Here is a 22,407-nt window from a genome sequence, read left to right on the forward strand (position 1 = left end):
AATTATTCAGGCTTAGTGATGACTGTGAGCCTGGAAGTGTTGTTATTAGCAGTTAACTCACTTCAATTTATTTGAGTTTCACATTTGATTTTATTTGTAATTACCCTCAATTTTGGGGTTAGAAATTGAGGCACAGAAAGGTAAAGAGACCTGCCCAGATTCACTTAGTGGGGCCTGATTTGGCACCTGAAGTCCTAGTTGTCAATCTCAATTCTCTCTGGTTTCTACAGATCCCATGTATTGCTTGCTGCCACCTGGTTGGCATAGCACTAAGCAAGCAGTCAGCATGGTATTATGTGCAATGCTATGAATTTTTCCTTTTAAAAATATGATTTGTAATTACATAGATTACTGATCATAATGAAAAATGGTTTGCAGTCTTCATCTAAGAAAATGTAGACATTTAACAGAATCATTGTTCCTCCTATTGCACCATCCCATTCCAGGTGTCGGGTATAATTTTTCAACATTTTCCATGCCTACGCAAACACAGACACTCACATGACTGGGTTACTGAGGTGTCCTATCCCTTTGGTCAACATAATAGTCGGGTTCTGGCAGAGACCTCAAATGAGCTACATAAGAGTTGATTTAAGTAGGGGCTGTTTACAAAGTATGAGCTCTACAAACAAGGACTATTGCATGTCATTGGTTCTACAAGCATTAAGGCATTAATTGAGGAATTAAGGACTGTCTTTCCCATACTCTCCTGCTCAGCAGCTCCTCTAGGAGTCCCATCCTTCAAGTTTTCTGTCCACCTGAGACCACACCTCAGAGCAATTCTGGACAGGATCAAGAGAGGGCCAGGAGGAGATGGTATATCCATTGGAGATCCACTGGGCGGTGCATTCTGAATATGGTTGTATGATCCATCAATGTGGTGATACAAGGACCTCAAGATATCTCCCCACAGGGGTCACCATATTGCCTGAGATTCCACCACTATAAATGTCCCTAGATTAACCGAGCACTGTCCCTTACAAATAGGAGTAGAGCAGCATGGCAGAGGGGAAAGGCTTAGGCTTGGGGATAGGGCAAACATAGATTCCTTCCAGCTCAACAACTTAGGCTAGAGGCTTGCCTTCTTTGAGCCTCAGTTTGCTCTTCCTTTAAATAGGTATCATTCCTCCTGCTATCCTTTGGGTCTCCTGCCTGATTAGCAATGTGTTGGCCAGGAGCACTGAGGGAAGGAGGAAGTATTATCTTGTTGCAGAACATCTGACACACAACAGGTATACTTTATGTAGAAGACCTCTCTCACAGAGAGAGTATAGTACTGTACTCTCTACAGTACAGCAGAGAGTACTGTACTATATTTTATGCACAGTACCTGGCACACAGTAGGCATACTTCATGAATACCCAGGACACAGTACATGTACTTTGTGCAGTATGTTGGCAACTCAGTAGGCGTGCTTTATGGAGAACACCTGGGATACAGGAGAAATGATTTGTTTAGAGTATCCAGCATACAGTAGGCACGCTTTATGTAGAGTATCTGACATACAGTAGGCATATTTACATAAAGCACCAAGCACACAGTTGGTGCTCTTAACACAGAGTACTTTGCACATAGCAAGGATGCTTTATATAGAGCACCTGGCACTGAGTAGGAAGCCTTCTGGAGAGCATCCAATACACAGTAGGCATGCTCCATTTGCAACAGCTGGCACAGAGTGAACCAGATTTGTGAAGAGTACTTGGCATGCAGTAGATAGGGAGGGGATCAAATCAGTCCTAAAGGAAATCAACCCTGAATATTCATTGGGAGGACTGATGCTGAAGCTAAAGCTCCAATACTTTGGCCACCTGATGTGAAAAGCCGATTCACTGGAAAAGACCCTGATATTGGGAAAGATTGACAGCAAGAGGAGAAGCAGGCAACAGAGGATAAGATGGTTGGATGGCATCACTGACTCCGTGGACATCAGTTTGAGCAAACTCAGGGAGGTAGTGAAGGACAGGGAAGCCTGGTGTGTTGCAGTTGATGGGGTTGCAGAGAGTCGGACACAACTTGACCACTGAACAACAGCAAGATGCGTTTTATGTCAGCACCTGATACATAGTAGGCGTGCTTTATGTAGAGTTCCTGGCGCACTACAGGCATGCTTTCTGAGGTACCTGGCACACAGTTTTTACATACAGCTCTCTACACAGAAGAGGAATATCTGTGTGGAATATTGGCACAGAGAAGCGTGAGTACTAGGTGACAGGCCTTTTCCTTCATTCCATCTTTTTGGGGGGATCCTGATCTTCCCATCTTATTGTGAGACTCTCCTTGGTTCCTCTCTCAGGCTCTCATCCAACATCCCACTTTGCCACATGGGAAGACTGAGCTCAGGGAAGGTCAGCACAGCCCACAGTCAGAGTGAGGCTGCCCACTCAGAATCTCCCAACTCTGTCCTTCCCTGAGCGGGTCTTGTTCTCTATAAGCCCCTTGCAGCCTTATCCTCAAGCCTCCAAGTGCCCTCTTCTGGCTGCGGGCTTTTTATCCCATGAGTCCAGTGCAGGTAATGCTCTTCCAGGCTGGTTTCTCTGCTCCTGTTCCCAGAAATCATCTCTCAAACAAGGCTTCGGGCTGTTTGGAGGAAGGGCTTGAATACCTTTCCAGGCTGTGACCCAGATGGTAGAAACTTCATGTCTCTGAGCTTATTGATTCTGTGCTGAGACATGGTGCATGAAGCCCTCCTGGCCCATGTATGGAGCAGAGCCCCAGACATGTTTTGGGATAAGGCTAGGGCCAGGTCCTACTTACCTGGCACCTGAATATACATTCTTCTACCTGCTGTACCTTGACCCTGGAAGGGCAGGGCTCATTGTAAACTGGGAAGCCAAGAGTCACCTTTGCCCCAGTGTGCCCACATAGGACATATTGAGTCCTGAGGACTCAGTGTCAACAATGCGTGATTCTGAGCTGGTTCACAGGCTGCTTTCAATAGCGCTGTGCTCCCCCTCCCCCCACCTTCTATGTGGGCAGCTGCCAGGTAAGGAGGAAGTAAGTAGGCTCCAGGGATTGGCTGGCTTAGCCTGGCCCCTGGCAGCTTCCCATAGGTTCAGGGGCCAAATAAAGCCATCCCAGGAGGAGAGGAGAGGAATTTGTGTGAGACAAGCCGCTCTTGACAGAAGGTGCCAGGCTGGGGGTCAAAAGGCTGGGGGTCCTGGCCCAGGGTGGGGAAGGCTGCTACCCAAGGCAGGGTGGCTCCAGGGAAAGAACTGGCCAGGGAGATGAGGGAATACCAGTGGGTAACTAACACACATTCTTTGTGCGTGTTTGTATGTGTCTTTCTGTCTGTATTTCCCTATTCCTCTGAATTTCTGTGTTTCTCCCTCCCCTCTCTCAGTCCCTGTCTGCCTGTCTCTGAGCCCTTCTTGCCCATCCCAGCACTCCCCATCCCTGTCCTTCACTCCCTTGCTCCTCTCCCTCTATTTGTCTTTGCCTCACAACTCACCATCACTGCCTCTTCCTTCATCCTCAGGATTCAGCCTCCACTCTGACTGCCCCACAGGATGCTGGAGCTGAGCCTGTCCTGGCTGGGACTCGGGCCAGTGGCAGCCTCCCCGTGGCTGCTGCTGCTGTTCACTGGGGCCTCCTGGCTCCTGGCCCGCATTCTGGCCTGGACCTACACCTTCTACAACAACTCTCGTCGCCTCCAGTGTTTCCCACAGCCCCCAAAATGCAACTGGTTCTTGGGTCACCTAGGCCTGGTGAGTGTGGGCAGGAGCATGGGTCTGGGGGATCAGGGTGGATGGACTTCCTGAGGGTCAGGAATGGGGTTCAAGTTTGGACTGGGATCTAGGACAGCAGAGAAGCCAGGGAGGCCGGGGAGCCCCTCTTCCCTCACTCATTCATTTCCCTGCTCTGCCATCAGGACCTTCCCCACGTCCTGTCCTTCCAACCCTAGCCTGTTTTAGGGTCCATCTGCTGCATGCCTTGCACACATTATGAATCTCTGAGGCCGGGCTGCACAGAACCTGGTTCCCTGGCCTCTCCAGTTTCCATGGTGGCCTGGAGGTCCTCAAGGGTGCTGTCCAGGGTCTGCTCTGCATGTGGCCCCTTTCCTGTGTCTTTTCACTCTGGGTCACAGCTTCCTCACAGGAAATAGATATCACTTCCCTATTCCCACCTACAGGAGAAAAGCTCCCACCCTCTCCCATTCCCAGGACCCCTTCCTCTAATCTTACACCCCACCCTTCCCCAAGATGTCCCACTAGGCCCCTCTCCCCATCTGGATAAACTTAGCTACTCACTTCCGCTTTCAGAGCCTTCTTAGACTTACCCCTCCTCCACACCCACCTATCTTGTGACTAGACTTGGACCTTTGACTTGGTCCTAGTCACAATTAATTAAACAGTTAATCACCCAAGTACTTATTAACACATCCCAGTTTGATGATCGTTCTGGGGAGGAGACACTACAGTGCCCTGTCCAGGGCTGGCACAACGTAAGCACTCTAAATATTTGATGACCCTGGTGATGAATGTGACATCACCTCCCTCAGTCAAGATCAAATGGATGGGCATCCAGCTCCCCGCATTTCCCAGGCAGCTTCCCTCTCCTGCCTGGGACAAGAACTAAACTTGGGGAAGGACTTATAACAACTACTGTTCATTAAGGCAAAATTCACAATAATGGTATCCAAGGCTCATTGTGAAGATTTGCTGAGATTTTGGGTCTTAAAATGGTCTCAGCAGGTCCTGCAGGCAGCAGGAATGTTACAAAGTGACCTCAGTTCTGCCTTCCCCACAGGGCTTGGCTGTGGGGGCCATTCTTGTTTATACTTCCTTCCTCCAGCCCCTCTTGATATGCGACCTCGGCTGAGTCACACTCCCTCTCTGGACCAATCTCATCTAGTGCTTTGAATCCTCACCTTAGGTGCTTGGGGAGATGGGAGCAATGCACAAAAGTGAAAATGATGTCACCTGCCTAGAGCACCTGGGGTATTCGTCAGGTTTGAATGGAGCATTGTGAGGGAAGGGTGCTTCACCAAGAGAAAATCCACACTTCTTCCCCTTTGAGGGGATGTGGCCTCCATTTCTTCATTTGTAAGTGGCACAGTTGAAAGCGTTGTCCATACAAATAGACAGGATGTGCTCTGCACAGAGACTGACCATTGCGGGAGTTCCTAGGTCACAGTTCCTCGCTGATTAAAAGGCAGAGTTCATGTCTGTCCCTGGGGTCAGCCAGGGCTAGAAGGTCCCAGGTCTGCAGATCCTTTGCTATGCAAGGAAGCAGAGGCCATGTGGACTGGCCCAGAGATAAAAGGATGTGGGACCAAAACCCAGGGAGAAGTCTGAGGCCACCCTGACATCCACAAACCTCCCCCAAAAGGATTTCTTCCTGTGGCCACCCCTGGTGGACAACTCCCAGGAGGACCAGAAAATTTTGCATTCTCAAGCCAAGGTCCACCTCCCTGTGGGCACAGAGCCTGTCTTCTCCCTGTGCCCTGGGATAGACCTTTGGGACTTGGAGAGCCTCCAGGTCCCTCCCTCCCCCAGAGGGAAGGAGGAAGCAGAGATTCCCTCCATCTGTGCAGGATCCCACACTCCGTCCACTGCAGTGGACTCTCCTTCTGCAGAGTGATGACCCTTACCTTGCTTACAGGTCCCCCCCACGGAGCAGGGCATGAGCAAATTAACTGAGCTGGTGGCCAAATACTCCCAAGGATTTAGGATCTGGATGGGTCCCATCACCCCCATCATCGTTTTCTGCCACCCTGACTTGATCCGGATCGTCGCCAATGCTTCAGGTACTCAGGCAGAGCTTGTGGTGATGGGTGCCATGGCACACTTCAGGGCTTCCAGCCCCTCCCTGCCAAGCTTCCATGTGGTCCCTACAGGACCCCAACCCCCCTCCCCTCCTCTCTCTGCCATCTTCTTCTTTCCTTCATGTATTCATCATCCCAATCTCATAGCCTCCTCCCTCCTCCCTTCTCCTATTGCCATTTACACCCCACCCTGGTGTCCTGGGTGAAAGACACCCCCAAACATAAAGCCTCAGATTAGGGCAGAGAGATCCATGACCTGGTGTGGTCAGAAATTGGCCAGAGGGAGATGAGCTGCGCAAACGCAGAGAAGAAGCAAGGTTCTCTGCTGGGGGAGGCTGGAAGGCTTCCTGAGGAGGAGTTGCTGAAACTGGATCTGGAAATTTTTTTAAATTTTAAAGCAGAGGATAGAATTATGCAGTGGGCATCCATAACATTCCAGGCCCCCTGCCAGGCATGTCCTCAGTCCCACCCATCCCCAGATCGAGAGCAATGTGGCCGGTGGCTGGTAGAAGATCTGGGTTGCTATTTCCATGGCTATTTACCTCTCTGGTGGGTCAGTTTCTTTGAGCCTGTTCTTTGTTCTTGAACACTTCTAGTTCAGTGTCCTCCTTCTCCAGTCCCCAGGAATCTCCCTGGGGAAACTTCACCCAACCCTTGCTTCCTTCCCTTGCCTTCTGCCCCTCCCATACACAGATCAGGCAAGCAGGGCAACAAGCAGCATGTGTCAGAGACCTGGGTTCAGACACCAGAATGCTGGGTGAACCTGGGAAGGGCCCATCCTCTCTCTGCCTGCTAAATTCTCCTTTAGCTGGTAATGATGGAAATGCAACTCTACATAATCTACCAAGAGAAAGAGAATCAACTGGTTGTAAAATCCCAGGTGGGTGTCTTCAAGCCCAGGTGGACGCAGGGCTTAAACAGTCCATCAGAGATAGACAATCTGAAGACAAAGAAATCTGTCTCCATCGTTTAGTTCTGTGTTTATCTGTGACAGTATCACTCTCATCCTGGTACAGATGAACCCATGAAGCTCAACCTTCATGGAACAGTTAGCTCATTCACAACACTTCCAGGAAAAGATACAGGGTTCCCTTTAATTTCTTTTGCCTGGGTCATAGGACCAATTCCTGCATCCCTGAAACTCTGAATTCCATGTCTTGGGGGCACAGGGTCCTCTGAGCTATTGTTTTGGAGCTAAGAATGCAGGCCCTGGACTAGTGTCTCAGATTTCTTATCTGTAAGAATGTGAGTAAGTGACTCCATCACTCAGAGCCTCAGTTCTTATCTGGAATAAGGGAATGGAAGAGAAATCAGGGGCACATGGTGTTTGGGGTCCGAACAGGGAAAGGCCATTTCTTTCCCCACACCCAAGGGACCCCAACTGTCATATATGGAGGATAAGGGGAAGGAGCCTTGCAGGAGGCTGAGGACTAAGGAGTTGCTGTTAAAGGCGGTGCATAGGCTCAAGTCAGGATCACTTTCCTACAAGTTCTTCCCTCTGGCAGCCTAGAAGAGTGTGAATTGGGTCCTATTTGTTCCTCTCCAGATTCAGAGCTCAGAGGACGTTCTCCGGTACACACAGGGCCTGGCCAGCACCTATGGGGATATGTCCTGCTGGTGGGTGGGGCCCTGGCACGCAGTCATCCACACCTTCCACCCCACCTGCATCAAGCCTGTGCGCTTTGCTCCAGGTAGACATGCCGTTGACCACAGCTTGCCCCCTGTCATAGGCTCTGTGTGCAAGTGACCAGGATGCAGGCAAGGGGGCATGGCAAAGATGCCACTGTCTCCCATTGCAGAATCCCACTTGCCTGACCTCCAGGCATGTCTGTGCAATGTCTGCTGAATGGCCACATCTGGTCATGTTTATATTTCTACTTTGATTCTGGTTACAGCTGATATGTGTTATACCTGGTGACACTTGCTGTATTTTATAACTGAGCTCAGAGATTGTCTCAGTCACCTCTGGGGCTCAGCTATGGCCAAAGACATTTGAGGCATCTTGGAGTCTCTCTGGTTCTCGTCTGTGATGCCATTAGAGACTCTCTGGTTCTCCTGCTGGTCACTCCTGGGGTACATTTCGGATTTATCTGCAGTCTGGGACTCAAAGCCACTCTGAGGAATGCCTGAGACCTTATGTGAGTCTTGTCTGATGCAGGTCTTAGGGCGGGTCTGGGTCTCACCTGGTTCAGGTCTGTATCATCAGTGTATTCAGGTTCTGTCTGGAGCCTGCCCGGGCCACACTCAGGTCAGGTCAGATGGTCTTCAGGTCCATGGCAGAGCTGTTGTGTCCTGTCAGGTTGCGTCACACATGTTGGGGCCACGTCAGGGCATGTTAACACATGGGGCCATGTCAGACGTCTCGGCGGGGGGCGGTCACTGCTGGGGCAAATGTGGTGTCCTTGGTCCCCATAATGATGTTTTGTAGAGTGCTGGGTTATGCTTGGGTGTTCAGAAGATGCCATGTCAAGGAATGCTGGGCACGTTGTGTCATGTTGGGATGTATCTAAGCACATACAGTCATGTCTGTGGGCTCTGCCTTTGCTCTGTTCTGTGCTGTAGCCTGGTCTGGTTCCGCCCTCCCCTCACACCACTTCCACATTTCCTGTGCTCTTGGCCCCATTCTGCTATGGATGGCTTGGAGGGCGAATGCAGATTTCTGGTTAGGATTCTCCACTCCCCACCAAAAGCCCCTTCCCTCCCCTCTCTCCTTGGGGAGAGGACCCTAATGGTCCTCATTCATGTCAGCTGCCATCGCACCAAAGGACGTGATCTTCTATGAAGTTCTAAAGCCCTGGCTAGGTGAGTAACTGTTCACAAAGGGGGCTGGGGACATCCCTGGGGACCCAGGGGAAGGTCTTCCTTTGCTTACTCCCTGTGGCTGTCTCTGCTAGGGGATGGGCTCCTGCTGAGTGCTGGTGACAAGTGGAGCAGGCACCGTCGCATGCTGACACCTGCCTTCCACTTCAACATCCTGAAGCCCTATATGAAGATTTTCACCAACAGCACAGACATCATGCACGTGAGTCTCTTAAACCCAGGGTTCCAGCTGGAGTCTGGGGGACATGGAGACTCATAGACATCTTATTTATAATTCTGGCTCTTCTAAGTGGCTTTGAGTCTATTGTTCTTCCTTTCTGAGCCTCAGTTGCTTTGGCTATAAAATTAGCGTAATGTGATCCCTGCTCTGTCAGTAGAGCTAACATATTGGAACCAGATCCCTGGCACACAGTAGGTGCTCAGAAGGCATTAGTTTCTATTCTACCTTGACAGAAGCCTTGGAATCTTGAGACATGTTTCATAATAATAATGAATATTGGACTAGTTCTTTCTAAATAATAAATCACTTGAAAACAAGAAGGATTTTAGTATTGACAGCAAAGGTCAGCCCAGGTGGCTCCGCAGTAAAGAATCCTCCTGCCAGTGCAGCAGCCACAGGAGACACAGGTTTGATCCCTAGGAAGATCCCCTGGAGGAGGAAAGGGCAACCCACTCCCATATTCTTTTGGGGATAATCCCTTAGATGGAGGAGCCTGGGGTCACAGAGAGTTGGACATGACTGTGCACACAGGCACACTGACAGCAAATCTATGAGTCAGTTGCTTGGTTCTTCTAGATGGAGATGGGGTCACTCATGTATCTGTGATCAGCTATGGGTCTGATAGTGTTGTGCTGCATCCTGCAGGCCTGCAAGCCACAGAACTGAAGAAGGAGCTGGAGTAAGAAACAGAGACATCCGTGTTTTAATGGATACAGGGATCTTGCATGTCTGAAGCAAGGTCCTGGAGTGATACCCCACCATGTGCAGCAGACAGCAGGAAGGGCAAGGCAGAAGTCTTCCCTACCAGGGTGGGGAGTGGGATGTAACCAGTTGTGGGGGAATTGATGTCAGGTTGTTTAATAAGTTACCAAGAAAACTAGTAGAGGAGCCCACCCCCTCACTACCACTTTAATAAACTATTATGATGGAGATGCTTTGATATAAAGATGAGAACAATCACCATCTGAGGCTGAAGACAAGTATGTAGAATTTACTCATTAGGCTCCATGATTAAGAGGAAGGTCTGTCATGTGAATAGGGTGTAGGTGAAGCAGGGACTGGTCAAGCATGGGATGTACAGAGAACAAGAGGACAGCTGTGTTGGGTGGCCTGACCATACAGGTAGGAAGCATTGCTGGTCTGGGTCAGTCCTGTCACAGGTTTGAAGCTTGGTTGGCTACAAGCTGATCCAGGATGATCTCAGCTGTGGTAACTAGACTTCCTTTCATGTGATTCTCTCCCTTCAAAGGGCATCTCAGACTGGTTCAAATGGCAGAGGCAGGATTTGAGAAGACTGAGAGGAAGCTGCAATGTGCCTTGGGGTCTAGGTTTGGGTTGGTCATCTCATCATTTTCACCACAGTCTATTGGCCAAAGCAAGTCCAAGGCAAGCTCAGGATCAAAAGATGCTGAAACAGGCTCCACCTCCAAGTAGAGTTACTGAAAAATTACATTGCAAAAAGTTTGGATACATACATAAGGAAGTGAAGAATTAGAGGTCAGGCTTTTGTGAAGTGCCTGTAATTTTTCCATACTTGCAAGCTGACAAGTGAGCTTATTACTGTTTTATGGATTCTGCCGGAATATGTGAGACTCCTGGGTCATAGACAAAGGCTAGCCCAGCAAACAACATGTGCTGCTTGTTGGTTTGCATTCTTCATCCAAGTCACCGAATCTCATGCAAGTGACACAGGTGGGCTTCTATAGATGCCTGCTCATGTAGTATGTTTTATCACAGGGGAGGGAGTACTAGGTTTAGGGACTCTACAACTTTTATAGCAATTAGAAGCAATCCTAATATTTGTCCAGGAGGAGTCACTACCTCACTTCTCAAGGCTGTCTGCTACAAACACAACTCTGAGAAATGGGCCAGGTAAAGAACATCAGGGCCTTCCAATTTTTTGGCCTACCCAGAAAAAATGTGTGTGGGTACTCTGGGCCCACAAAGGATTAACTCTTCTAACATAAAAGGAACATTTTCCTAATCGATTTATAACAATGAAGATGATAAAACCTAACATTTGTTGTTGTTGGTTGGTCAGTCATTAAGTCCTGTCTGACTCTTTGCAATCCCGTGGATTACAACACACCAGGCTTCCCTGTCCTTTGCTAGCTCCCAGAGTTTTCTCAAACTCATGTCCATTGAGTCAGTGATGTCATCTATCCATCTCATTCTCTGTCACCCCCTTCTGCTCATGCCCTCAATCTCTCCAAGCATCAGGGACTTTTCCAATGAATCCGCTCTTCACATCAGGTGGCCAAAGTATTGGAGCTTAAGCTTCAGCATCAGTCCTTCCAGTGAATATTCAGACTTGATTTCCTTTAGGATTGGTTGGTTTGATCTCCTTGCTGTCCAAGTGATTCTCAAGAGTCTTCTCCAGCACCAAAATTTGAAGCATCAATTCTTCAGTGCTCAGCCTTCTTTATGGTCCACCTCTCACAGCCATACATGATTACTGGAAAAGCTATAGCTTTGACTATAAGCACTTTTGTAGGCAAGATGATGTCTCTGCTTTTTAATACACTGTCTAGGTTTGCCATAGCTTTTCTTTCAAGAAGCGTCTTTTAATTTCATGGCTGCTGTCACTGAATAACAATTGTTAGCACTTAACTTTATTTAAAGTTGACCAATGATACATAAGTATAGAGCACAGAGCCAGGATTCACAAACCCAGATCTCCTGGCTCCCAGCCATGGAGTTTATATACTAATAGTAACACAAGCCCAGTCCTCCCTGGGGCTGGGTGCCTGGGACCAGGAGACAAAGTCTGGGGGAGTGCATCTTGGTGTTTGGGATTAGAGAGGGGCACCAGGGAGGCAATTCTCAGCTTCAGCTGTGTCCTCTTCTCTGTTCAGGCCAAGTGGCAGCGCCTGATCAAAGAGGGCCACACCCATCTGGACATGTTTGAACACATCAGCCTCATGACCCTGGACAGTCTGCAGAAATGCATCTTCAGTTACGACAGCAATTGCCAGGAGTGAGTCTCAGCCCAGGGCCTGGGAATGTAGACCCACTAGAGTAGATGAGGGAGGGAGGGTAATCAGAAGAGTCTTCCCGGAGGAGGTGAGTCAGAGCTGGACATTGAAGGACAGAGAAGGGAAAGAGAAGGAGCTATTCCTGCAAGTAGGTAGAACTGTTTGATAAAGGGCAGGAGGTTATAATGAACAAAGTGTGTGCAATAGTGATGAGACACTTCGGAAATAAGGTTGGAGGAGTGAGCAGGTTATATCTTAAGGGCATTTGAAGCCAGACAAAGAGGATATGAACTTTATCCTGAGGTTTCCAGGAAGCTATGAAAAGTGCTTCAGAAGATGAGAGTCATGGTCAAATCTGAACTCTAACATCTGACTCAAGAGAAGACTGACCATAATGTAGACCCTGGATGGTGTTTACAATGGATCTAAGAATAGGGAAGTGAACGAAAGTGAAAGTGAAGTCGCTCAGTCGTGTCTGGTTCTCTGTGACCCCATGAACTCCTCTGTCCATGGGATTTTCCAGGCAAGAGTACTGGAGTAGGGTGCCATTTCCTTCTCCAATTGACCTTCTAGCAGAAGATCTGAGCTGAGTGGACAGTTTTGGAGCAAAAGGGCAGATACTGGGTAAGAGAGAGAGGAGAAGCTGTGCTCTGGCTGCCTGGGGTATGGAGGCAGCTCACAGAGATGGGAAGTGGATTGAGAGAGTCTGGAGCATGACTCTCATGGCTCATCACCATACTGGATCTATGGGCCCACCTGTTCTTGGAGCCTCAGTTTCCTGAAGGGAGGTAGCCTTCGGTTTCTGAGTTTCAGGTGTTTTAAGTTCTTGCATCCCTTCATGCTCTCATTCTACAGGAAGCCCAGTGAATATATTGCTGCCATCTTGGAGCTCAGTGCCCTTGTTGCAAAACGACACCAGGAGATTTTCTTGCACATGGACTTCCTGTACTACCTCACCCCAGATGGGCGGCGCTTCCGCAGGGCCTGCCGCCTGGTGCACGACTTCACAGATGCCGTCATCCAGGAGCGGCACCGCACCCTCCCCAGTGAGAGTATTGATGACTTCCTCAAGGCCAAAGCGAAGACCAAGACTTTAGACTTCATTGATGTGCTCCTGTTGACCAAGGTGGGCTCCTCTGGTTTCTTGTTCAAGAAGTAGAATGGACCTTGGGAACTTGATTTGATCAAAGAACTTGGACTGGATGCAGAGGACACTGGGGAGCCATGTGAGATGCTCATGGAAGGGAGGGGTGGGTTAGGATAAGTTTTAAAGATGACCAATATGGAATACTGCCTGCAGGAGGGCTGCTAAATCTGAAATTTTGTAAGGGGCCTGAGATTTCACTCTACTTCCAAGTTAATAAGACAGGATATGTGCATATACATGTGTGAGCTCAGTCATGTCTGACTCTGTGACCTTGTGGATTGTAGCCCACCCTCGTGCTCTGTCCATGGGATTTTACAGGCAAGAATGCTAGATTGGCTTGCCATTTCTTCCTCTAGGGGACCTTCCCAAGCCAGGGATCAAACCCATGTTTCCTTGTATCTCCTGCATTGGCAAGCAGATTCTTTACCACTGAGCTACCTGGGAAGTCTCACATGTCTGTATACTTGCATACATATATGCACATGTATGTATATATACAGAACCCTAGATAAGAGCAACCTATGTATTATTTATAGCAGTAACAGTAGTCAGAGTAGAATTGTAGCCTTGGTTCCCCATCCCCAAATTCCTTTGAGGGCACCATGATGCTTCTATCTTTACATGCAGCCATGCTCTCATGGAGGGGAAGTACTGCCAAGTGTTGAATTCTAGAACTCTTTTTTTTTTTTTTTTTTGACCACCCCATTTGGCATGCTGGATCTTAGTTCCCCAACCAGAAATGGAACCTGTGTCCCCTGCAGTGGAAGTGTGGAGTCTTAACCATCAGACTGCCACTGACATTCTGAGTTTTAGAACTTATGCAAGATATATGCTCCCTTCTTCCATACAAGGGTGGTCAGGGAGAGGGAAAGAGAGAAAGAAAATAAGAAGGGAGCAGTGAGAAGGGGAGGAGGGGAGACAAGAGGAGAAGATATGAAACAATATGAGACAAGAGTAGAAAAGACAGACAATGTTCTGGAGTTTAAACAAATCCTCACTGGAAAGAAATTGAAGTCTATAGATCTACAGGTTTATAACCCATTCCTTATCTTTAGGGGAGAAAAGGAATCTCTGAATTTATTGGGTTGCCAAAAACCCAAACAAGCTTTCTGTCCAACCCAATACTATCATACAAAGTGAGCAAATGGCATTGGGGCAATGTTCAATCTCTAGTTTCTAAGTTTCCATTCAGTCATTCTTTAACCCAGGTTGCATCATGTAGAAACATGAAAATATTTATGGATCTTTGATTCCATTCACCAGGGACAATTTAAGAGGCAAAGTGGTCAAGAGGAAATCTGTGTGGTGGGTCCTCTAGTGATAGTGTCCAGGAGTTCAAGGTGGCCTTGGGTTTCTAGATGGATGATGGAGGTGTTCAAAGACTGTCTCAGGTTAGACTCAGGTGCCTTCAAAGCTGGTGTGATTCTGGGGATCTTGCTTTCTCTCCAGGATGAAGATGGGAAGGGATTGTCAGATGAAGATATCCGAGCTGAAGCTGACACCTTCATGTTTGAAGGTGAGGGTCCCAGTGTAGGACTACAGGAGGAGAAAGAACTTGCTGAATGGACCCTGGGCCACCCTATCCCTCCCTATCCTCTCCATGGGCCTTAATTTGAGGGAGCTGTCCGTGCTCTGGTGCTGAAGTAGCCCAGAGACCCAAGCCTTTCTGAATGCTTCTCAGGCCATGATACCACAGCCAGTGGTCTCTCCTGGATTCTGTACAATCTTGCCAAGCACCAAGAATACCAGGAGCGCTGCCGGCAGGAGGTGCAAGAGCTCCTGAAGGATCGTGAGCCTAAAAACATTGAATGGTAAGTCCAAGTCTCCTGGTCTATTTCTGAGCCCCTCTCATTGGTTCTGTTGAGAAGAGATGGTTGGTTGGTTCTGGCATTATTGCTTAGTAGGAATATGATCAGAGACTTGGCAGGATGTAGTACTAGAATACTTAAAAAATAACTATTAGGCAAACTGTGAGGAAGGGAAATGAGTGCTATTGGGCCACAGCTGTTGTGTTTTGTGGTTATCCAATTTTGAATAAGTTAACTGTATCACCTGCTAAGAATTTTAATTCAGTTCAGTTTAGTCACTCAGTCATGTCCTACTATTTGTGACCCCATGGATTGCAGCACACCAGGTTTTCCTGTCCAGAACCAACTGACAGAACTTGCTCAAACTCACATCCATTGAGTCAGTGATGCCATCCAACCATATCATCCTCTGTCATCCCCTTCTCCTCCTGCCTTCAATCTTGCCCAGCATCAGGGTCTTTTCCAATGAGTCAGTTCTTCACATCAGATGGCCAAAGTATTGGAGTTTCAGCTTTAGCATCAGTCCCTCCAATGAATATTAGGACTGATTTCCTTTAGGATTGACTGGTTGGATCTCCTTTCAGTCCAAGGGACTCTCAAGAGTCTTCTCCAACATTGCAGTTCAAAAGCATCGATTTTTTGGCCCTCTGCTTTCTTTATAGTCCAACTCTCACATCTATACTTGACTACTGGAAAAACCATAGCATTGACTAAATGGACCATTGTTGATGAAGCAATGTCTCTGCTTTTTAATGTGCTGTCTAGATTGGTCATAGCTTTTTTTTTTCCAAGGAGCAAGCATCTTTTAATTTCATGGCTGTAGTCACCATCTGCAGTGATTTTGGAGCCCCAAAAATAGTCTCTCACTGTTTCCATTGTTTTCCTATCTATTTGCCATGAAGTGATGGGACCAGAGGCCATGATCTTAGTTTTCTGAATGTTGAGTTTTAAGCCAACTTTTTCACTCTCCTCTTTCACTTTCAACAAGGGGCTTTTTCGTTCTTCTTCACTTTCTGTCATAAGGGTGATGTCATCTGCATATCTGAGGTTATTGATATTTCTCCTGGCAATCTTGATTCCAGCTTGTGCTTCATCCTGCCCATCATTTCACATGATGTACTCTGCATATAAGCTAAATAAGAAGGGTGACAATATACAGCCTTGACGTACTCCTTTCCCAATTTGGAACCAGTCTGTTGTTCCGTGTCTGATTCTAACTGTTGCTTCTTGACCCATATATAGATTTCTCAGGAGGCAGGTCAGGTGGTCTGGTATTCCCATCTCTTTAAGAATTTTCCACAGTTTGTTGTGATCCACACAGTCAAAGGCTTTGGCATAGTCAATAAAGCAGAAATAGATGTTTTTCTGGAACTCTCTGGCTTTCTTGATGATTCAACCAATGTTGGCAATTTGCTCTCTGGTTTGTCTGCCTTTTCTAAATCCAGCTTGAACATCTGGAAGTTCTCAGTTCACGTACTGTTGAAGCCTGGCTTGGAGAATTTTGAGCATTACTTTACTAGCATGTGAAATGAGTGTAATTGTGCGGTAGTTTGAACATTCTTTGGCATTGCCTTTCTTTGGAATTAGAATGAAAACTGACCTTTTGCAGTCCTTTGGCCACTGCTGAGTTTTCCAAATTTGCTGGCCTATTGAGTGCAGCACTTTCACAGCATCATCTTTTAGGATTTGAAATAGCTCAACTGGAATTCCATCACCTCCACTAGCTTTGTTTGTTGTGATGCTTCCTAAGGCCCACCTGGCTTCGCATTCCAGGATGTCTGGCTCTAGTCCAGTGATCACACCATCGTGGTACCTGGGTCATGGACATCTTTTTGGTATAGTTTTTCTGTGTATTCTTGCCACCTCTTCTTAATATCTTCTGCTTCTGTTAGGTCCATACCATTTCTGTCCTTTATTGTGTCCATCTTTTCATGAAATGTTGCCTTAGTATCTCTAATTTTCTTGAAGAGATCTCTAGTCTTTCCCATTCTATTGTTTTCATCTATTTCTTTGCATTGATCACTGAAGAAGGCTTTCTTATCTCTCTGCTATTCTTTGGAACTCTGCATTCAGATGCTTATATCTTTCCTTTTCTCCTTTGCCTTTAGCTTCTCTTCTTTTCTCAGCTATTTGTAAGGCTTCCTCAAACAACCATTTTGCCTTTTTGGATTTCTTTTTCTTGGGGATGGTCTTGATCACTGCCTCCTGTACAATGTCATGAACCTCTGTCCATAGTTCTTCAGGCACTCTGTCTATCAGATCTAATCCCTTGAGTCTATGTTAAGAATTTAATATACACTATTGATACTATGTATAAAATAGATAACTAATAAGAACCTACTGTATAGCATAGGGAAACTATTCAGTGCTCTGTGGTGACAGAATGGGAAGAAAATAAAAAATGAGGCGATACATGTAGCTGCTTCACTTTCCTGTACAGTAGAAATAAATAAAATGTTGTAAACCAACTATACTCCAATAAAAGTTTTTTACAAAGGAATTTAAATCACCACCCAAAATGAAGGGGATTAAAGAAAAATAATTCAGTCCCCTTACTGGATCTTCAATGTCTATAAAAGTTTTCCAGTGAATTCTCTTGTTTACTAAGTATAAAATCACTGTCTGCCAAAAATTACATATTCACCCCACATTTTGAATGGCATTATGCTCCTTTTTCACATCTAATTGCATTAGCTAGTGTCTCTAGTGCTATAATAAATAAGAGTAAACATTGAATCTGATCTTTTACTCATTTGCCTTTTGACTTTGCTGTCTTGCCATAAATAATATTTTATTTTTATACAAATTTGTAAACTTATGGTTGGCTTTTCCATGTTTTGCTTTAAAAGGTGCTAAAAATACCTCACTAAACTTCTTCTGGTACTTCTATGACATTGCTTTTTTTTTTTTTTCTTTATTTTTAAGAACCATTATTTTGATGTATGATGGACAAAGAAAAAGCTGTACATAAGAAATGTATACAACCTAATGTGTTTGGAGATATTTAAACCAACAATTCAATTTTGTTCTAGGCAGAGAGGGTCTTATGGGGCACAAGGAGAGCTCTATTTTTGCTCACTGGATAATTGTCATGGGGTTTCCTCAGGGACGACCTGGCCCAGTTGCCCTTCCTAACCATGTGCATCAAGGAGAGTCTGCGATTGCACCCCCCAGTCTCGGTCATCTCCCGCCGCTGTACCCAGGACACTGTACTTCCAGATGGCCGGGTCATCCCCAAAGGTGCCCACAATGACTAGGAGAGGAGGTTCCTGGTGAGAAAGAGGGGCCAATCGGGCAGGTGGGACCTAGACCTGACTGCCCCTCCTCTTCCACAGGTGTTATCTGCCTCATCAGCATTTTCGGGACCCACCACAACCCATCTGTGTGGCCAGATCCTGAGGTGATACCTCCCCCATCCCCCACCTCCCTTATCCTTATCCACTTCCCTCAGGGGACCCAGGGTTCTGACTTCTGGCAAATCAGCCATCACCTCCCCCTACAATACAAACACCTGCCAAGTAGCCCTGTCTTGTCTTGCCCCCAGGTCTTTGATCCCTTCCGCTTCGACCCAGAAAACATCAAAGGGAGGTCACCTGTGGCTTTTGTTCCCTTCTCCGCGGGGCCCAGGTGAAGACAGCGGCCATCTGAGATGGGGGTGGAGAGGTGGGGGTAGGGGGCTGGGGGTGAAATTCCAGGTTAAGTGTGGGGCCAGGAAGGGGGAAAACTTTAAGATGGTCACTTTCTCTCCACTCCCCTCAGACATTATGGTAAGAGTCTGGGGAATGGTGGTGGGCTCAAGGAGGGGTTCATGGTGTGCTGAGGGGACCCGCTCCCCTGTCTACTGGTCTGAGTTCAGCAGTGGAGAGTGGACTAGGGTCTGGAGATATGCAAGCCCACATACGGTTCCAGGCATGGTTAGCCTCTTTCTCTATACTGTGGGTGGGAATGGGGGTTGTGGGCCAGATACCAGGTGTTTTGGGGTCCGGGTGAGGGTTCCGGGTGCAGTCAAAGCCCCCACTCCCACCCACAGGAACTGTATCGGGCAGACATTCGCCATGACTGAGATGAAGGTGGTCCTGGCGCTGACGCTACTGCGGTTCCGCGTCCTGCCGGACAAGGAGGAGCCTCGCAGGAAGCCAGAGCTGATCCTGCGCGCAGAGGGCGGACTTTGGCTGCGGGTGGAGCCGCTGAGCACAGGGCAGCAATGACCCATCACCTTCTTGCCTGGGATCAATCGTGACCCTAGACACCTCCAGATTCCCAGGAATAAAACTATGCTTCTCATTTCCGTTCCAGTCACATCGAGAGCCAGCCGGGGCGCTTGGGGCCTGGGAGGATCTAGGCGGGTGGGCGTGGCTATGAACCTGGGAGGTAGAGGGAAGGAGGGAGGGGAGGGGAATGGGGGCAGGTATAGTTACAATAGCTGGAGCTACATCTTGGATCATGAGGACAAGACTACTCTTTAGGGAAGGTGGAACAGAGAGCTAGATGCAGTCAGGATCAGATGTCCCTGGATCCACCATTCCATCCCTACAAAAGTCAGCATTCCAGTCTGCCATTTACTAGCTGTTTGATTTGGGGAAAATCATATCACTCTCTAAGCCTCAGTGTCTTTATTACATAACAGTAGCCACTTCATTGCCATGTTGTGAAGATTTATAAGCAAGCGTGTGTAAATGACTGATAATATCTGGTAAGCATCTTCAATAAGTGTTCATTTCCTCCCTTCGTTTTGCATCATTTTCTCAAACTTAAAATGTTTTAAAGTTACACATTTAAGTTTTAGGACTTATGAGAACCTCTGTTGAAGAAAACTGTCATTAGAAGATTCAGTAAATTCAAAATGCCCATAATTACATCTGTTACATAGTTACAAGCTGCTTTGATGTGACGCTAGTCTGAATCTAGGAGCCGAAAAAAAATTTCCCCTCAGGGAAGCATGACCCAGGATTTCGTGTTCGTCTAGATGTTCTAGGAAGTGGGGGTCAAGAGGGTCCACAACAGCACAACAGTGAGAGGTGGTGAAGGGGGCAGGAGTGGGCCATTTCCTTCAGCACCTGGGACAGCGGCTGCTCCAGGACTAGCCCCACTCAGGCGGTAAGGTGTCCTGGGATAGTCAGTCTCAGACCCTTTCAGGGGCTAGAAGATTCTTTGGTTGCAAAATAAGAAAGAAATCTTGTAAAATGATATAAGTAAATATTTAATATATTCTAAGCTGAAAATTGCATATATTTTTCTTTTCCTTTGGTTCTTTAAAATGTTTTTCTTTTCCCACAAATGATACCCTGTCATAGAAGAAACTATAGATAAGAAAAAGTAACAAATAAAAATCATATCCATAATCTAAACATATCAAAGTAATCTCCATTCATATTATCTCACATAATCTGCTAAATTTAAAATTCTAGGTAATCCTTGTTTTTGCTGTTCAGTTGTCCAGTTGTGTCCAACTCTTTGTGACCCCATGGACTGCAGCACATGTAATCCTTATATCAGTAAAAATTTTACCTTGTATCTAAATGTATTACATTTACATATAATCTCCTTCTTTTTTAAACTTCTTCTTAATAATGCTATTTTACTGACTAAGAGGGCTTCTTCAGTGGCTCAGCAGTAAAGAATCCACCTGCCAATGCAGGAGACACAGGTGTGATCCCTGGAGGAGGGCGTGGGAACCCACTCTAGTATTCTTGCATGAAAAATCCCATGGACGGAGGAGCCTGGCAGATTAAGTCCCTGAGGGTCTCAAAAAGTCAGATATGACTGAAGCAACTGAGCATGGCACAGCACTAAGAAGCACATGAAAATATACCCAACATCATTAATTGTTAGGGAAATGCAAATCAATGCAACAATGTGATATCAGGTCACACTCACTAGGATGACAAGAAAATAAAACAATGGAAAATAACAAGTGTTGGTGAGAATGTGGTCGTTGGAATCCTCATACATTGCTGTTGAGAATGTAAAATGATGCAGTAACTGTGAAAATTTGTCTGGTGTTTTTCCTCAGTAAATTAAACCTCTTGTCCAACTCTTTGTGACCCCATGGACTGTATCTCACCAAGGTCTTCTGTCCATGGAATTCTCCAGGCAAGAATACTGGAATGGGTTGCAATTTCCTTCTCCAGGGGATGTTTCTGACCCAGGAATTGAACTCAGGTCTCCTGCATTGCAGGCATACTCTTTACTGACTAAGCTACATGGAAGACCTCAAATTAAACCTAGAATTACCAATTGACCCTGCCATCCTACACCTAGGAATGTACCCTCAAAGAGTTGAAAACAGGTGTTTAAACAAAATGTTGTACACAACTCTTCACAGTGGCACCATCCACAGTTGCTGAAAGTTCAACTTTGGGAAGCAATTCAAATTTCCATTAAAAGAAAAATGAATAAATAAAATGAGGTATATCCATAACAAGAAATATTATTGAGTCATAAAAAGAAATGAAGCAGAGACTTCCTTGGCAGCCCAGTGGTTAAGACTCCGTGCTTCCAGTGCAGGGTGTGTGAGATTGATCCCTGGTTGGGAAACTAAGCCACGTGCCATGGCCCAAAAAAATGTTTTTAAAAAAGGAATGAAACACTACAACGTGAATAAACTTTGAAAACAGGCGAAGTGAAAGGAGTCGGACACAAAAGATCACATATTATGTGATTCCATTTATATGAAATGTACAGAATAGGTAAATCCATAGAGATAGATCTAGGAGTTGGAGGAGGAAACAGAGCATGACTGCTAATGGGTACAGGTCTCATTTTCAGATGACAAAAATACCTTGGAACTAGATAGAGGAGAGGTGGTGGTTGCACAACACTGTGAATGTACTAGAGGCATGGATTTGAACACTTTTAACGTTATGAATACACAGAAGAATTGTACAAAAAAGATCTTCATGACCCAGATAATCACGATGGTGTGATCACTCACCTAGAGCCAGACATCCTGGAATGTGAAGTCAAGTGGGCCTTAGAAAGCACCACTACGAACAAAGCTACGGAGGTGATGGAATTCCAGTGGAGCTACTTCAAATCCTGAAAAATGATGCTGTGAAAGTGCTGCACTCAATATGCCAGCAAATTTGGAAAACTCAGCAGTGGCCACAGGACTGGAAAAGGTCAGTTTTAATTCCAATCCCAAAGAAAGGCAATGCCATAGAATGCTCAAACTACCACACAGTTGCACTCAACACTAGTAAAGAAATGCTCAAAATTCTCCAAGCCAGGCTTCAGCAATACGTGAACCGTGAACTTCCTGATGTTCAAGCTGGTTTTAGAAAAGGCAGAGGAACCAGAGATACAATTGCCAACATCTGCTAGATCAAGGAAAAAGCAAGAGAGTTCCATAAAAACATCTATTTCTGCTTTATTGACTATGCCAAAGCCTTTGACTGTGTGGATCACAATAAACTCTGGACAATTCTGAAAGAGATGGGAATACCAGACCACCTGACCTGCCTCTTGGGAAACCTATATGCAGGTCAGGAAGCAACAGTTAGAACCGGACACGGAACAACAGACTGGTTCCAAATAGGAAAAGGAGTATGTCAAGGCTGTATATTGTCACCCTGCTTATTTAACTTATATGCAGAGGACATCATGAGAAATGCTGGGCTGGAAGAAGCACAAGCTGGAATCAAGATTGACGGGAGAAATATCAATAACCTCAG

At 46.5% G+C, this 22,407-nt stretch overlaps 1 protein-coding gene across 2 annotated transcripts; it reads left to right on the top strand.

Moving 5' to 3' along the window:
* Nucleotides 1–3,048: 3,048 nt before the first annotated feature.
* LOC133250475 (cytochrome P450 4F2-like) lies at nucleotides 3,049–19,018 on the top strand. Of its 2 annotated transcripts, none has more exons than XM_061421771.1 (13): nucleotides 3,049–3,125; nucleotides 3,476–3,704; nucleotides 5,602–5,746; nucleotides 8,513–8,566; nucleotides 8,659–8,786; nucleotides 11,660–11,781; nucleotides 12,635–12,905; nucleotides 14,376–14,442; nucleotides 14,608–14,737; nucleotides 17,841–17,974; nucleotides 18,070–18,134; nucleotides 18,279–18,361; nucleotides 18,765–19,018. In XM_061421771.1, exons 2-13 carry the CDS (start codon nucleotides 3,507–3,509, stop codon nucleotides 18,940–18,942), a joined length of 1,575 nt encoding a protein of 524 aa, XP_061277755.1. In that variant the 5' UTR covers nucleotides 3,049–3,125; nucleotides 3,476–3,506; the 3' UTR covers nucleotides 18,943–19,018. The 2 variants fall into 2 exon arrangements, with proteins under 2 accessions (XP_061277755.1, XP_061277754.1); XM_061421770.1 differs by having other exon boundaries at nucleotides 3,102–3,242.
* The last annotated feature ends 3,389 nt before the right edge of the window (nucleotides 19,019–22,407 follow it).

Source organism: Bos javanicus, chromosome 7, assembly GCF_032452875.1.
Source record: "Bos javanicus breed banteng chromosome 7, ARS-OSU_banteng_1.0, whole genome shotgun sequence".
NCBI lineage: Eukaryota > Metazoa > Chordata > Mammalia > Artiodactyla > Bovidae > Bos > Bos javanicus.